Source organism: Eptatretus burgeri, chromosome 2 (assembly GCF_056783735.1).
Source record: "Eptatretus burgeri isolate ZD-2024b chromosome 2, Ebu_testis_v1, whole genome shotgun sequence".
In the NCBI taxonomy this organism is placed as follows: domain Eukaryota; kingdom Metazoa; phylum Chordata; class Myxini; order Myxiniformes; family Myxinidae; genus Eptatretus; species Eptatretus burgeri.
The window spans coordinates 86,971,784-86,989,877 of NC_140962.1; the positions used below are offsets into that span (position 1 = coordinate 86,971,784).

Genomic DNA, 18,094 nt, shown 5'->3' on the forward strand with positions numbered 1-18,094 from the left:
GTGTTGTGGGGCAAGTCCCCACAACCACCTGTGCAAAGGAGCGAGGAGCCGCTGAAGCAATGAGGATTTTCGATCCAGGCTCAGCGGTGTTTTGAGAAAGGGAAAGAGATCTTTTTGTAATTTTATTAATCAGAGTAGGAGCAGGTGCTTCATGGAAAGCTTCTGCTTCTCTAATGGTAGCATTATCTGGGACGGGGAGTTGTTGAGGTGAGGAGCCTTCATTAACAGTTTTATTCGGCATGTCTTTGGGACACGATCTTTTAACATGGCTGAATTTACCACAACTATAACACACAAGGGTTTCTGTGTTTGCATATCCCATATAAGTACAGTCGGGCCCAAAAGTTTGCATACACTTTAGCAGAATACAGTTGACTTCCATTTATACCTCTTTTCTCTGCAATAATCATAATTCTTTCCATTCTGAGAACAATTTCAACCATTCTCCCTTGTTTCCATCAAGGGTTTCTGCAACTTTTGTACTTTGGATGATTTTATTCACAGTTTAATTCATGATGTCACAAAAATAGCGGGTCAAAAGTTTATATACACCAAGGTGACTTGCTGCATGATTGGCTTTCGAAAAGCCTAGAATGTTCTGAAATGGCCTTCTATCACTTGTATTGTGTCCCCCACTCGCTGCTGATTATAATTGTTATGTAATAGGTCAGCTCGTGCTCCCATGGCTGTATAAAGGGCCGAGGTGTCCTATTCAGGCCCTATTTCCACTTGAGCCAGCAAGGGGAAGGCAAAAGAATACTCTCAAGACCTGAGGAAGAGCATTATCCAGTTGCACAAGTCAGGAACTTCTCTCGGGGCCATATCTCGGCAACTAGAAGTGCCACGGTCATCTGTTCAGACGATTGTGTTGAAGTATAGGGACCTAGGGACAACCAAGATCAGGCCGGAAGTCCAAGTTGACACCAACCGATGAGAGGGCATTGGTCAGAAAGGTGGGCTTCAACCCCAAGACTACCAAGAAACACCTGTGCCAAGAATTGGAGGCTCCAGGGACGAAGGTGTCACTGTCCACCATCCAGAGGGTTCTGCACCGAAACGGACTAAGAGGCTGCAGGGCACGAAGAAAGCCCCTCCTTCAAAAACGCCACTGCGAAGCCAGGCTGAAATATGTAAGAAAGCACAAGGACAAAGATAGAGGCTTCTGGCAGAGTGTCCTTTGGTCTGATGAAACCAAGATGGAACTTTTCGGCCACAATGACCAATAGTATGTCTGGCGAGGGAAGAGAGAGGCCTTCAAACCGAAGAACACAATACCCACGGTGAAGCATGGTGGTGGCAGCATCATGCTATGGGGATATTTTGCTGCCAGTGGTCCAGGAGCACTGTATAAGATAGATGGCACCATGAAGAAGAAAGACGACTTGGAAATTCTCCAAGGGAACCTGAAATAGTCCGCTCGAAAGCTGAACCTTGGACGTCACTGGACCTTCCAACATGACAACGACCCAAAGCATACTTCCAAGTTGGTTGCTGGATAGCTTCAGCAGAACAAGGTTGATGTTTTGGAATGGCCAGCTCAAAGCCCAGACTTAAATCCAAGAGAGAATTTGTGGACGGAATTGAAAAAGAGAGCGCAAAAGAGGAAACCCACCAATTTGACTGAACTCTACCAACACTGTCAAGAAGAATGGGTTAAAATTCCTTCAGAGAATTGTAAGAAGCTGATTGATGGTTATCCTGCAAGACTGACTGAAGTTCGAAAGGTTAAAGGCTCTGCAACAAAGTATAAGACAATATTAGAGTGTGCTGTATGTAAACTTTTGACCTGCTATTTTTGTCACATCATGCATTAAAATGTGAATAAAATCATCGAAAGTACAAAAGTTATTGTATAAATGAGGTATAGATAAAGAAAAGTGGTATTAATGGAAGTCAACTGTGTTCTGCTCAAGTGAATGCAAACTTTTGGGCCCGATTGTATGTCCCTCGATTTTAAAGGGAGGGATTGCCTGAAACCCTGAAACACCTGGCAGTAAAATCATATAAACAATTCGACAAAACGACATGATGTGTTTCAAATTATCATTCCGACTACGAAACGGAATCATTGTTAATGGGGACACAACTGTACCGTATCATTTTAACTGGGATACAATCTGATCACCTTTTAGGAAAGGTGGTAAATTTGAAATCACAACCTTTTTTGCAAGAGTATCCAGAGGGGAAAACGGAACATAAATATCGAGATCAAAGAAAAGTCCGCGCTCGACGACTTGAGCAACGAAAAAACAATATTTTTGTTCATACGGGAAACCGTCTTAACATTCTCAATCCCGATAATCTAACCGACCCCAACAATTAACTTCTCCATGTTGATCTCTGACGGAGGAATACAAACAAAGCCATGTTTCCTGGTTAGCGCTTGAAAGGAAGCGTACCGCAAACTTTCACCTGCCATGACTCTTCATTAGCCGGATATATATAAAAAAAAATAAGCGAACACCGTTCAAACTTCAACGGGTCATGAGAAAACAAGAATAATTTAAACGAAAGGAAAAGGTATAATGCATCCAAAATAAGTAAGTAAATAAATAAATTAACGCGATAACCTAATAATGCACAACAGTAGATCGGCACAGCCACCGCCCAAAGCACAACAAACGTACTGAATACCGCTGTAAATGCTCTTCTCTCCCTCCCTCAAACTCGGGAAATGGGGGCACAAGAGGAGGGGTGGGGGAAGAAAACGCTGCACAGCTGGGTAAGGTGGACAAGAGAGCACAAGGGGACAACACAGAGTTAGCACACACACCAACACGCCTCCATGACACTTACACACAGAGCGACTGGCCATCAGGGAGAGAGAAAGAGAGAGAGAAAGAGAGAGAGAGAGAGAGAGAGAGAGAGAGAGAGAGAAAGAGAGAGAGAGAGAGAGAGAGAGAGAGAGAGAGAGAGAGAGAGAGAGAGAGAGAGAGAGAAAAAAAAAATGACCGTTTTTACAGCCATTTTTCCCTGGTGTGCAGAGGTTAGGCTTTTTCTTGAGGCAATGTTTTATGGCCGGATGCCCTTCCTGACGCCAACCCTGGTCGCCTCTTACGACACACAGGGATATGGTACACCTATTCTAACCGGGGCATACACCGGGACCAGTACACTGGTACTCACTTCGCCGACCTCAGAAGGATGACAGGCTGAGTCAACCCCCTGGTGTTAATTCAGCAGCCAACGGGACTTGAACTCAGGACCCTGGGATCCCAAGCCACCACCCTTACCACTAAGCCAACACCAGGCTTAGAGAGAGAAAGAGAGAAAGAGAGAGAGAAAGAGAGAAAGAGAGAGAGAAAGAGAGAAAGAGAGAGAGAAAGAGAGAGAGAGAGAAAGAGAGAGAGAGAAAGAGAGAAAGAGAGAAAGAGAGAGAGAAAGAGAGAAAGAGAGAGAGAAAGAGAGAGAGAAAGAGAGAGAGAAAGAAAGAGAGAGAGGAAGAGAGAGAGAGGAAGAGAGAAAGAGGAAGAGAGAAAGAGGAAGAGAGAAAGAGGAAGAGAGAAAGAGGAAGAGAGAAAGAGGAAGAGAGAAAGAGGAAGAGAGAAAGAGGAAGAGAGAAAGAGGAAGAGAGAAAGAGAGAAAGAGAGAAAGAGAGAAAGAGAGAAAGAGAGAAAGAGAGAAAGAGAGAAAGAGAGGAAGAGAGGAAGAGAGGAAGAGAGGAAGAGAGGAAGAGAGGAAGAGAGGAAGAGAGGAAGAGAGGAAGAGAGGAAGAGAGGAAGAGAGGAAGAGAGAAAGAGAGAAAGAGAGAAAGAGAGAAAGAGAGAAAGAGAGAAAGAGAGAAAGAGAGAAAGAGAGAAAGAGAGAAAGAGAGAAAGAGAGAAAGAGAGAAAGAGAAAGAGAGAGAAAGAGAAAGGAAGAGAGAGAGAGGAAGAGAGAGAGAGGAAGAGAGAGAGAGGAAGAGAGAGAGAGGAAGAGAGAGAGAGGAAGAGAGAGAGAGGAAGAGAGAAAGAGGAAGAGAGAAAGAGGAAGAGAGAAAGAGGAAGAGAGAAAGAGGAAGAGAGAAAGAGGAAGAGAGAAAGAGGAAGAGAGAAAGAGGAAGAGAGAAAGAGGAAGAGAGAAAGAGGAAGAGAGAAAGAGGAAGAGAGAAAAGAGAGAAAAGAGAGAAAAGAGAGAAAGAGAGGAAAGAGAGGAAAGAGAGGAAAGAGAGGAAAGAGAGGAAAGAGAGGAAAGAGAGGAAAGAGAGGAAAGAGAGGAAAGAGAGGAAAGAGAGGAAAGAGAGGAAAGAGAGGAAAGAGAGGAAAGAGAGAGAGGAAAGAGAGGAAAGAGAGGAAAGAGAGGAAAGAGAGGAAAGAGAGGAAAGAGAGGAAAGAGAGGAAAGAGAGGAAAGAGAGGAAAGAGAGGAAAGAGAGGAAAGAGAGGAAAGAGAGGAAAGAGAGGAAAGAGAGGAAAGAGAGGAAAGAGAGGAAAGAGAGGAAAGAGAGGAAAGAGAGGAAAGAGAGGAAAGAGAGGAAAGAGAGGAAAGAGAGGAAAGAGAGGAAAGAGAGGAAAGAGAGGAAAGAGAGGAAAGAGAGGAAAGAGAGGAAAGAGAGGAAAGAGAGGAAAGAGAGGAAAGAGAGGAAAGAGAGGAAAGAGAGGAAAGAGAGGAAAGAGAGGAAAGAGAGGAAAGAGAGGAAAGAGAGGAAAGAGAGGAAAGAGAGGAAAGAGAGGAAAGAGAGGAAAGAGAGGAAAGAGAGGAAAGAGAGGAAAGAGAGGAAAGAGAGGAAAGAGAGGAAAGAGAGGAAAGAGAGGAAAGAGAGGAAAGAGAGGAAAGAGAGGAAAGAGAGGAAAGAGAGGAAAGAGAGGAAAGAGAGGAAAGAGAGGAAAGAGAGGAAAGAGAGGAAAGAGAGGAAAGAGAGGAAAGAGAGGAAAGAGAGGAAAGAGAGGAAAGAGAGGAAAGAGAGGAAAGAGAGGAAAGAGAGGAAAGAGAGGAAAGAGAGGAAAGAGAGGAAAGAGAGGAAAGAGAGGAAAGAGAGGAAAGAGAGGAAAGAGAGGAAAGAGAGGAAAGAGAGGAAAGAGAGGAAAGAGAGGAAAGAGAGGAAAGAGAGGAAAGAGAGGAAAGAGAGGAAAGAGAGGGAAGGGAGGAAAGAGAGGAAAGAGCGGAGAGAGAGGAAAGAGAGGAAAGAGAGGAAAGAGAGGAAAGAGAGGAAAGAGAGGAAAGAGAGGAAAGAGAGGAAAGAGAGGAAAGAGAGGAAAGAGAGGAAAGAGAGGAAAGAGAGGAAAGAGAGGAAAGAGAGGAAAGAGAGGAAAGAGAGGAAAGAGAGGAAAGAGAGGAAAGAGAGGAAAGAGAGGAAAGAGAGGAAAGAGAGGAAAGAGAGGAAAGAGAGGAAAGAGAGGAAAGAGAGGAAAGAGAGGAAAGAGAGGAAAGAGAGGAAAGAGAGGAAAGAGAGGAAAGAGAGGAAAGAGAGGAAAGAGAGGAAAGAGAGGAAAGAGAGGAAAGAGAGGAAAGAGAGGAAAGAGAGGAAAGAGAGGAAAGAGAGGAAAGAGAGGAAAGAGAGGAAAGAGAGGAAAGAGAGGAAAGAGAGGAAAGAGAGGAAAGAGAGGAAAGAGAGGAAAGAGAGGAAAGAGAGGAAAGAGAGGAAAGAGAGGAAAGAGAGGAAAGAGAGGAAAGAGAGGAAAGAGAGGAAAGAGAGGAAAGAGAGGAAAGAGAGGAAAGAGAGGAAAGAGAGGAAAGAGAGGAAAGAGAGGAAAGAGAGGAAAGAGAGGAAAGAGAGGAAAGAGAGGAAAGAGAGGAAAGAGAGGAAAGAGAGGAAAGAGAGGAAAGAGAGGAAAGAGAGGAAAGAGAGGAAAGAGAGGAAAGAGAGGAAAGAGAGGAAAGAGAGGAAAGAGAGGAAAGAGAGGAAAGAGAGGAAAGAGAGGAAAGAGAGGAAAGAGAGGAAAGAGAGGAAAGAGAGGAAAGAGAGGAAAGAGAGGAAAGAGAGGAAAGAGAGGAAAGAGAGGAAAGAGAGGAAAGAGAGGAAAGAGAGGAAAGAGAGGAAAGAGAGGAAAGAGAGGAAAGAGAGGAAAGAGAGGAAAGAGAGGAAAGAGAGGAAAGAGAGGAAAGAGAGGAAAGAGAGGAAAGAGAGGAAAGAGAGGAAAGAGAGGAAAGAGAGGAAAGAGAGGAAAGAGAGGAAAGAGAGGAAAGAGAGGAAAGAGAGGAAAGAGAGGAAAGAGAGGAAAGAGAGGAAAGAGAGGAAAGAGAGGAAAGAGAGGAAAGAGAGGAAAGAGAGGAAAGAGAGGAAAGAGAGGAAAGAGAGGAAAGAGAGGAAAGAGAGGAAAGAGAGAAAAGAGAGGAAAGAGAAGAAAGAGAGGAAAGAGAGGAAAGAGAGGAAAGAGAGGAAAGAGAGGAAAGAGAGGAAAGAGAGGAAAGAGAGGAAAGAGAGGAAAGAGAGGAAAGAGAGGAAAGAGAGGAAAGAGAGGAAAGAGAGGAAAGAGAGGAAAGAGAGGAAAGAGAGGAAAGAGAGGAAAGAGAGGAAAGAGAGGAAAGAGAGGAAAGAGAGGAAAGAGAGGAAAGAGAGGAAAGAGAGAGAAAGAGAGCTCAGAGAGAGAGAGAGAGAGAGAGAGAGAGAGAGAGAGAGAGAGAGAGAGAGAGAGAGAGAGAGAGAGAGAGAGAGAGAGAGAGAGAGAGAGAGAGAGAGAGAGAGAGAGAGAGAGAGAGAGAGAGATAGATATCCTCGATGCGTGACATCTGATACTTTTTACCCAGCACAGCCAAATAATTTGTTGCAATGTGGAAGCCTCCGATGCGTATCACCATGTCTTCAAACTCTTCTTGTAGGCGCCACTGAATCTCTTTGGCCTTCACATATATAGCAAGGTCAAATGTAATAACGCTGTCATTCTGGCCAAGGCTTGCCATCATGGACTGCACATTCTTCATAACTGTGTAGACGGTGCTGAACTCTGTAGGGGAACCATCGATCATAGGGCAGTAGCCAATGTTTGTGCGAACGGGAACACAGGAGTGTACCACAGCATTGAATCCACTCCAGCTGGGTACTTTGTTTTTCTGTGGCGATGAGCTCCACCTCAAACAGCTTCATTGGTGTCATCCTTATCAATGCCCAAGCAAGATCCAACTTACAGGCTGCCGAATGCAAGCTTTCAGAGCATTTGAACCACTCAGCTTGTATCTTCCCAGAGAAACTAGTAACAGAAGGCCGCTTTCCGTATGCACTGTACTCTCTGATGGATTGGCACATCCCAGTGGATTCAAGTGTCCGTTTCCTTTTTGTCTGGTCTGAATAGACCCTCAGTTCGGGGACTGGACCAAAGTGCCCTCGTTGATAGAGGACTACTGTAGTGGCATGAGTTGTCCTCTTTCCATCAAGAGTCTCTTCAGTCATGTCATTATTGTCTGCTGCCATCTGGACAAAGACGCCTGGGGAGATGTTTGATGGCAATACCATACCAAAGATGTCGCTCTTGGCTAGGATCTCCTGTGTAAGGCTTGTGTCGGTTGCCTCAGCATCATCGTAGGAGTCACAGTGGCCCATTCTGCTCAGCATGGTAATGAGCTGTTTTGACCTCGTGATATGGCGAACTGCAATTCCCAGGGCCACATGCTTGGGCATGTTCGTTCTAGCATGAGTCGCACAGTGTACAACATCCTGAGCAAGCATCAAAACACGTCTTTCATTTGATGAGTTGCTACATTCTGGTGCTGAAAACTCATCTTTATCTTCCTTTTCTGGTTTGGCAATAACCCAGCATAGTAGCCAGTAAAGACTGTCTGGTATCACAGATTTGGATTTTGTCAGGGTTAGATCCATGATATGAGGTGGTCGGACTGATATGCCTTGGCATTCATTGATCTCCGACTTGATGAGTTTCGCAGTGCGGTACAGCAGACTCACCCTGTCACAAACATCCATCGCTGTTGTGGGCTGTTTTCTTGGTACACCCGTGGCTGTTGCGGTGTTACACTGATAGGCAGAGTTGATGACATCTTGAAGGGACATGGAGCTTGAGTACAAAAGCTCGGACTTACTAAGATCATATGGCTTATGGACGACAATGTCATCTCCAAAGTGTTTCTTTAGTCAAAGTTTGAGTCGCTGGGTAGTGTAGCTGTCGACTGCCACTCCCTGTCTGCGCAGAAAATGATTGTATCTGTCCAGAAGAATTGTCATATCAAAGACCTTCCCACCATTCAGGTCAGCAGAGATATCTTCAGCCAATTGCTTGAATGCCGTATCATAACAAGTTTCGTGTCTCCCTTCATGGAAGCCAGCATACTGCAGATTAGCTTTGCTGATGTATGAGGCATGGCAAGCTCTGTGGTATCTAGCTTCCGCTGCCACTCGATCGTTACTGACAGCACCAGTAGTCCGTAACATGTCCTCATCGCCATTTGCGGTCGCTGCTTGCACAATAGTTTCACAGGCTTGGAAAGTTCTGACCATGGTCATCTCCTTTACCCTTCTGTGTGTTTTCTTCTTGCAGAAGAGGCACATAGTCCAGTCAGTGGACGCTGACTGGGATCTGGATACCCTGGAGGTCTCCGTCAAACTTGTTTCAGATTGTGTGCCAATCTTACATTCTTCTGCTGGTGTCGGATTTGACACCAGCAGCAATTTGACACCACTAGCAATTTGAGTGCCATTTAACATCCGCGGTTGCCAAACTGTCAAAATCTGATTTTAAACGTTCGTATACTTCATCTCATCGGAGTTCCAGTGCTGCAACAAGTGTCTGTATGGAGGTATCTCGGGCTTTCCTCAGTGTCTCGTTTGAGTCCATCTGACAAATTATGCACTTGTGAAAGTTAGTTAACTTCTGTCTCTTTACAGGTAAAAGTTGCACTACTGCCTGACTCTCTGAACTGGCCATTGCTTCAGTTGGTTAGTAGGATTCTTTCAGATGTTCAATCTGGAATGACACTCTAAAGCAACTATGTTAACCCACAGCTTCTTTTACCATCATTATTTACATGACATTTAAAAACTTTATTTTTGAAATTATCTAGTCCATTAGAATTTCATAAAAAATAGACCAACACAGCATTTTTAGTCCAGCAGCATGAACGTGTGAAAAATTCAATTGTTCAACACTCCCTACAGAAAAGTTTGACTTGACAACTTAGTATGCTCTAAAAGATGCCGAAAATATTAAAAAAGCTCATAACATTTGATTTGTTTGTGATTTTTACCTCTTGTGGTTGTACAGTTGAATGAATATCGACATTTCTGTACATATTCTGAAAGAGAATTATAATACGAAGCCAATGATACCTCATTATTGAAAATTGGTTGAGTCTCGACAAAGATATTCACGTTTACGTTACCCCTCCCCTAAATTTTGCGAGCCCACAGTGACCCTCTTGGTAAGTACCCTTGGTATGTATAATGGCCTGTAGAATTTTAACGATACCACAATTTCAAACCACATGCTCCCGGGAGGTGTTCTATAGGGTCTATTCTACCACTCTGTCAAGTCAAACCTTTTCTGTAGGGAGTGTTGAACGATTTCATTTTTTCAGGTCCTTGCTCCTGGACTATAAGGACCATACTATTCTTAATACAATCCAGCAATGGATCCCCCTCCCCCCTTTCCATGTAACAATACTGTTGGAACCCGCTACTCATGGGCGATACGTTCCTGAAAAATGCCGCAAATGTCGGGGCAATGTTTTTTTATTTTATTATTATTATTATTTCTTTGCATGGTCTCAGCTCGTGAAAGAGCGATTACGCAGAACAAATCGGGACACAACATAACAAAGGGAACAGCTTGAGAAAGTGGAAAGACCATAGCAGGGCGGAGGGAGAAAGTAGACGGAGATGGATAAACAGAGAATGCAGCTAACCATGAGAGGGAAGGGAGAACGCATAAGGTGGACAAAATGGATACATCAGCAAAATTGTGTTTGACCAGTTTGTGATTTTGTCAAGGTCCGAGGAGAGGAAAGAGGCTGCTGCCTGTCTGTCAGAAGAATGAGAGATGTCACGGCAGAGAGTGGAGTCATTAGCAAAGAGATAAAGAGGATTTTCTAGAGTCAGTGAGATCATTAATGAAGATTAGGAATAATATGGGGCCGATAACACTGCCTTGGGGTACTCCAGCTTTGACAGGGAGAGGAGATGAAAGGGTTCCCTTGAGAGCCATACGTTGTCTATGAGAGTGGAGGAAATCAGGAATTCAAGTGTGGAGTTGGCCTTGGATTCCATAGGCAGACAGTTTGGACAGCAGAGCAGGATGCCAGACTGTATCAAAAGCTCGACATTTGTCCAGAAAGACGGCTCTGATCTCATGTCTGACATTGAGGATCTCCACCATTGTTGGGAGAATAGAAGCAGCATGTCCAAGCTGAAGTGACTCGGTCTGAATCCAAATTGATGATCTGAGATGAGGCTGGTAGAGAAAAGGAATGATTTTATGTCAACTGTGATGATGGATTCCACAACCTTGCTGATGACTGGAAGTACAGTCAGCCAATTGGGCTGTAGTTAAGGGGATTCGTTTTTGCACCCTTTTATGTAATGCTGTGATGCTGGCTGATTTCCAATTTCCCAGGTGAATGGATTTTGGAGACCAGTCCTGAAGTGTTAAAAAAAAAAAAAAAAAAAAATATATATATATATATATATATATATATATATATATATATATATATATATATATATATATATATATATATAATAATTAATCATAATAATTCAAAAAACCCGTGAATACGTGAATGTAGAAGCAGACCACACTTTATCTCCTGCAGATACCCAGGGTCCACAAATAGTGAATCCGCGAATAGCGGGGTCTGACAGTATACTAGATTGGGTGAACTAAATTGATTACTGTTCCTGTTCCTGTCTGTACAATAAGCTAATGATGCTGATCCTCCCCTCAGATCCCATATACCATGAAGATTTGACTATTCTACTCATGTCCTTATAATATGTATGGAAGTAAAGGTGACATTTTCTAATCTTCTTGTTCAACATGTGATGTAAAAACCACTACCTCAGGTCATCCTCCATCCATACTCATCATCTCTTCTACCCCAAATGACCCCATTCCATTATCTTGCCTCCCCTTTTCCAGGTTATTGTGATTTTTCCCCCCTCTCCCTCATCTCTTTTCCTTTGTCAGTTGGTTTCCCCACTTTCCCCTTCATCTTCTTACTGTGGTTCAGCTTGTATGCAATTCGTTCACCTCCGTGCATCTTTTACCCCCTCTCTTTGATCTCACTCTCACCTCTACTATACCCTACTCTACTCTGCTGTTGGTGTTTCACCCTTTCCTTTTTGTTACAATCCACACTGCTCGAAGTCTTCCATGAGCCTCGACCATGTATACATAAGTCTTCTATCACGAAGAAAGGGTTACTTTGTTGAATTTTTCACTTCATCTCTATTAGCAGAAACAAAAACCATGATGCTGTCATGTCTAGTCCTAAACAGACATGCATGCTAATCAGACAATTAGATGCCAGCCATTCATTTATCAAGTTTGATATTTGCTTGCAAGTTTTATGATGCTTATAATTCCTTGTAATTAAATTATTAAATAGCTCTGACTTACAATCCCATGTCAAGTTGAATGTAGCTGAATTAAGGATTTGGATATTAAGTTCCTAGAATCCAAGCTAGTTTCAGGAGAGTCATCGTCTTGCAATCAGATTGTCAATAAAAACCCAACTGGCTCATCACTGACCTTCTGAGAGGAGGGAATCTGCCTGTTCCACATTGTGTGGTCGACATAATATGTAATGCAAGTCCACACATGGTTGACTTTAAATACCTTTGGGCCACTTACCTTCCTTCCAGTTTTCAGTAGTCCTGTCTGTCAGAAGGATAAGAGATGTCACGGCAGAGAGTGGAGTCATCAGCAAAGAGAAAAAGAGGATTTTTCCAGAGGCAGTGAGGTAATGAATGAAGATTTCTTGTTAGTTAGCTGTTAGGGTTAGGGTTAGTTACTTGTTAGGGATGGGAACAAAAAATAAAACCTGAAAAGGACAGTGCAGCACACACATCCTTCACCTTAATCAAGGTGAACAAGTTTGAAACAGCACTTTCTTCGTGTCACAGTCATTTTATCTTTCGGAAATCCCAGTGGCTGTAGCCCACTGCCTCTTGTGGGTGGTGGCGATTACATTGGCCAACAGAGATTCCTATTGAGATGTATCCTTTTCCCTTTTTTCCAGTTATGTAAGACCATTGACCAATTTAATGATCAATCTCCTCTTTGACTCTTTCTTGTCAGGCACACCTCCAATATGACTTTGCCTATATGTGTAGTTCATTTTCAGTCTCCAAAGTAGATGCTTACTGCCACTTCATATGAGCCTTTGAGAAGTAAAGTGAGGTACACCACACGATGCACCTTTTGAGAAAGAGAGATTCAAAGTTCAGGTTCCCATTTAGGATACCATTCCACTAGTGCTGTAATCAAACCGAGTTCCTGATTTTGAACTCAGTGAGTTGCTTTTCTGAGCCAAGTCTGAATCATGCTGGGTTTGGCTGTCAACTCGGAAATGAACTTGGATATTTTCCTGTCACATGAAAAGAAGTAATTGCAGTATTTTGTGCATGTGTGCGTGCGGAAGGAATGCAGCGACCCGTATTTTTGAAGGAGCGCGATCGCGTTCGCGTGCCATCGCGCTCGTCATTTTTTTGTCGAAGAGCTTTATTGATCGTGTGCCTGGGAACGTATTTGTCTAACTGTGTATTCCTGTGTTTCAAGAAACTTGTTACAATCATGTATCTTGGTCACGTTAATCACTGAAAGCAAACATAAATCGGTACAAAAAACCCCTAGCATGAGCTGTAAATTATACATATCGCTGGTTCTTCCAATTTGCAAACTAATTTTCCCACAGAGATGTTGAAGTATAATAGCAAAGTGGTGATGTGGGTTATGTTAGCACCATGCAGTTTACTTGAGCAAATGCAATCATTCTTGCAAAAAAATATTCAGGAGAGCGATTTATAGCTCTGGCAGATTTTACAAACACAAGTCTGGAAATCTGCATGAGTATATGAATCGGATGTGCTACAGAATAGCCATGTTGTTTCTCTTTGTGAGTTTCAAAGCAAAATGTTACCATAATCAGGCACTGTAATTGTTATCTGTCAACATAGCTCGGAGTTAGCCTGGTGTTGGCTTAGTGGTTAGGGTGGTGGCTTGGGATCCTAGGGTCCTGAGTTCAAGCCCAGTTGGCCGCTGAATTAAATACACCAGGAGGTTGACTCAGCCCGTCATCCTTCTGAGTTTGGCAAAATTAGCACCAGTGAACTGGTAAAGGGGGACACTGCATCAGCGGCATAGCCACGTCCCAACCAATGATGCAACCAGCAGCCACAGGCTGCACTCGATAGGGAGAGAGAGCTCTGAGTTAGTTGCGTGCATGGGTTTCATGGCACGGCTAGCTCTGGGTAACCTTCGATCGACCTACACTACACCGCCAGAAGATAATCCACACCCAGCCATAAGCTCTGCTGGCAGTTGAATATTGGTGATTTTTTATTATCCTACTCATGTCCTTATAATATGTATCCCTTTTGATCATGCAATTGTTCTATCCTATTGTTTTCTACATAGACTACATGAAGTCTACGATGATTAATTTACTGTGCTGGATGATAAAGTTCACAAATCAATGCCCTCAAATTGAGGAAAAAAACCCCAAAAAACAATTTTGATTTGCAGGACACAAAACAATTTGATTATATCGAATTCTCGAGTCTCAACTTGGCTTGTAAGTTTCCGTATCCACACGGAACACGTGTACCAAGTATAGGCAACGTTTGCTGATTCGATTGATTGACATGTATCGATCTATGAAGATCAATAAAGATCATCCATAAAGACCGGTACAAAACACTTATTGGACTAGCATAGAGTAAATCAGCAAGTTGAGCAACCTTCTTTATGGAAATATGCATGGTATGACATTTGAATTTACAATTCATTATAAGACGAAAGGAATGGAAACAAACTTTGCACGAACAAGTAACTAATTAATTGCTGTCATTCCTTGCATAGGAATACATTTCCTACACAGGAATGCAAAGGAATACAATACATTGTTGTATTGTAATGCGAGCAGTGCTAAGGCCAGCTGTACCTGTCAAAATAGGTACGATTGAGTCCATGCATCCCAAATACGATAAATTTGCCCATACTTGATAGCAATGCAAACTTATCCGAGTTCCGAGCCAATCTGGGACCTGGCAAAATCACTTTTTAAAAGTGATTCTTCACCATTGAGAGATAGGGCTAAAAACTATGTATAGCACGATATTTCAAAATGTTGTGGACGAGTTATGACAAAACGAGGTGGACGAGTTAGTTCGGTGACAAGAACAAGCTGATTCGATTTCGGTTCGGGTCCAGATTCAGATCTGACTCATTAGTGGGATACAAAATGTAAACTGTACAGCCTGACAGATGTATATGCTCGACAAAGTGCCATTCTAGTCTAAAGTGTTTTCCGTGATGAAATCCTGTAATGTTTTAGTCTTTATTTCAATGAAAGATCAGTCCTGGCATTTAATAAGTTGTCAAGCTGCTTTTCATCCATACCTCATTAATTTAATCTATCAATTTACCAATCCTCAATGTACTGCAATAAAATTGATTCCTACCCCATCAACTTAATCGATCAATTCAATATCTTCAATATACGACAATGAAATTGATCCAACATCGATATCCCTTTATATTTATTTTACACATTTCATGAATCTCTGACTCTCTGGAAAATCTTCTTTATCTCTTTGCTGATGACTCCAATCTCTGCCGTACCATCTGTCATCCCTCAGATCGGCAAGCAGCAGTCTCTTCACTCTCTGCAGATCTGGATAAAATCACAAGCTGGTCCAACACGTGGAACATGTCTTTCAATCCTGACAAATCTCACACTCTCACTATGTCTCTCTGAAAGGACCGTCTTTACACACTCCCACCCCCCCCCCAATCTCCCTTCTCAACAATCTTCTGGAAGAAGCCCTTTCATCGAAGCTTCTGGGTCTCACGATCTGCTATGATCTTTCCTGGGAAAGCCACATTTCCAACCTGGTCTCCAAAGCCAATCGCCGACTGTGCATCCTCCGTCATGCAAAGTCCTTCCCTGGAACACCTGAGCTCCTGACCACATACAAAGCTTTCGTCCGCAGCCTGATGGAGTATGCTCTTCCCTCTGGGCTGGTAACTTCCTTCTCCCACTCCCATCACCAGTCACCTCCCTTGTAGTTTCGGTATATATGTGTGAATCAAATCACAGATAGCCATCTCTGCATGCAAGTCACTCTTGAACAAGAAAAGAGGAAGGGTTGAGGGTTCATAGTTTCAAACCCACAATCCTGGTCGACACATATTAAATCATGTTTGAAATCAAACTTTCACTTTGGAGGAGCAAGAGACTACGTCAAAGTTTGATTTTCAGTGAAATATTATGTTGGTGGAATAATTCATGAAATATGCATCTGAGGTTGTTAAATCATACATTGGTCAGAAGAAGGTTTTCCTTTAGAATCATATCTTTCTGCATTTAAAGAACAATAGAATTCCCAACCTACCTTACACTCTGCTCTGTTTTGACAAAACTTGAATGATTGCAGAGATTAATCTGACAGTGTGGTATTAAGTCGTTGAAAAGAACGTCCAATGCATACTTTATGTGTGGAGGAGAGGGAAGGGGAGAGGGGAGGGGGATAAAATGTATCTCCAAATTTGTGCACATAACAAATAGATGGCCCCCAAAGGGGGCTGGAAGGTAAGATAATTTAGTTGTACATATGATGTTTCAAAAAGTTAAGGCAGGATACAAGAAGGGTCAAGAGTGTGCTTTATCATGGAGTATGGTAGTACACTATATGTAGGGATGGCATGGGATAAAAATGGCCGCCCATTCAAATGTGTACAAAATGATACGCTCATAAACAACGAAGGAGTGAAGTCAAAAGCATTTAAAAGCCATAGCATTTCTTCTCAAACGTTTTCATAACTACCAAGAATGGAAAATTTGCCAAAATACATTGCTAATTACATACATAATTATAAATATCGTCCGAGATGGGTGATGAAATGTATTGACCAATCATATTGTAACATCTTATTTTGGTATTGTTGATTATCCACCCTGAATATGTGATCCAGTTGGGAGTTTACAGCTCATTTTCACAAAAAATATTTATGAATTAATCTTCAGTTAGAGGATAACTGAAGGGTTCTCACATCGCAGACAAGTCAGAGGTCTCTCTGTCTTCAATCACCTAATTTCCGGTCTTGCACCCTCTGCCAGCTACCCCCCCCTCCCCCCAGGATTCTTCAGGGCACACGTGGTTTGCCAGCTTCTTGTGAAACTTCCCAAATCCAGAATCACTGTTCACCTCCACTCATTCATTCCTCTTTTTCATTATATTAGAAACTGAGAGATGTGAAGGGGTGTTAGTAATTTACAAGCTCAAAATATTTCAATGGTGGCTGACATTCATGAAGGTGTCAAACATGATTCACAATTTTAGCTGAACCGTTATACGAATTCCTTTCGTAATAATTCAATCATATTAAAATGAACTATCACGTATTTTTCAACATTATTGTTTAGCCTGTCTTATCCATCACTTCAACATTTTCAGTGAAAACAATGTGGGATCATGTGATGCAAGGGCAGAGTTTTGTGTGACTCACTAATTGACTATACGTACATCTAAATATATACAAGTATATGTGTGTGTGTGTGTGTGTGTATGTGTGTCTACAGTAATATCCCGATGTACAAACGTCCGATTTACAAATATTCAATCTTAAGAACTACATTTTATGACACCAAAAATTCGACTTACGACCTCAAATCGCGACATTACGAACTTTTGTTCAACTTCAGTCAACTAAGTTTTCAACGACAAATTCAAAACATGACCTCATTATCTTTTGATCAAAATTTTTGATTGTGTAAGTTAAAATAAACACGTATCTCGCAACAAAACGGCACAGTGGCGCTCACTTACATCCAGGATGATGTCAGATGATGTCGCTCCCCTCATTCTCTCTGACGCGGTTACATCATCACGTTTGTGCTGAACTGCAGTGTTAAAGTGCATTTCATTGACTCAAAAGTTCTTGTGCATTACAGTATCGTACTGCACTGTATTCATCCATAACTATGGCTAATAAAAAGAAGATAAGTGCTCAAGGAAGTGATACGAGTGGAAAGAAAGAAAGGAAAGTGGTATCGTCAGAAAATAAATGAGAAATTCTTAGGTTTGATGCTTGTTCCTGCCTTACGGATATCGCACGTGACTTTTGCCTTGCAAGGACAACGGTGATTACGAAATGCAACAACAAAGAAAAGATCATGGCATGTGCTTCATATGTGACACCTTCCAGGGCAGTGAAATTCACCAAAAAATGAAGCTCTATTATGGGAAATATGGAGCGCTTGCTCAGTGTTTGGATTGAAAGCCAAAATCGAAAAAAATGTTCAAGTTAACCCAATGGTCATTATTAAAGAAAAAGCCAAGAGCCTTTTGAAAGACTTAAAGTGGAGTGATGGTGAAAGTTCCACAATGGAGACTGGTGCACGTGCAAGGTGATTTTCACGTTTTAAGAGGCACCAGAGCTTGCAAGTGACATTAGTGTTACTCAATATTATTATAATTGTGCATTTTAAAATATTTTCTCCATTATTTAATTTTGGGGTGGAAATTTTTTTCGGGAACACATCCCCCCCCAATATATCATTATCTATATGGGAAAATCACTCCCGGTTTAAGAGCTGACGATTTAAGAACCACTTTACAGGAACGCATGTTGTTCATAAATCGAGATGTTACGAGAGATATATATATATATATATATATATATATATATATATATATATATATATATATATATATATATATATATATATATATATATATATAGACACATACATACATACATATGAAAACCGGGCATAGTGGCGTGCGCCTGTAATCCGGCTACTCGGAGGCTTGGGTTGGAGGATCGCTTGAGGACGGGAGCTCTGCTCTGCGCTGGGCCACGCTATGAGAGGGTGTAGGGCAGCCCGGAATCATGGCGAAACCCAATCCTTATCCCTGTGTCGTAAGAGGCGACCGGGGTTGCGTCAGGAAGGGCATCTGACATAAAACCTATGTCAAAATCAGTATGTGGATCATAACGGATGATCCGC

General features: G+C 42.3%; 1 protein-coding gene and 1 pseudogene across 1 annotated transcript in view; one reads left to right on the forward strand and one right to left on the reverse strand.

The window, feature by feature from the left end:
• Positions 1-17,011, reverse strand: part of LOC147032500 (gephyrin-like) — a 194,093-nt gene extending 177,082 nt beyond the window's left edge. The window contains exon 1 of the mRNA XM_085870185.1: positions 16,911-17,011. Within this exon, the coding sequence (XP_085726311.1) occupies positions 16,911-17,003 (93 nt within the window). The 5' untranslated portion in view covers positions 17,004-17,011. The remainder of the gene's footprint in view (positions 1-16,910) is intronic.
• An 839-nt stretch (positions 17,012-17,850) lies between these two features.
• On the forward strand, positions 17,851-17,996 carry LOC147032503 (signal recognition particle RNA; annotated as a pseudogene).
• Positions 17,997-18,094: the final 98 nt, after the last annotated feature.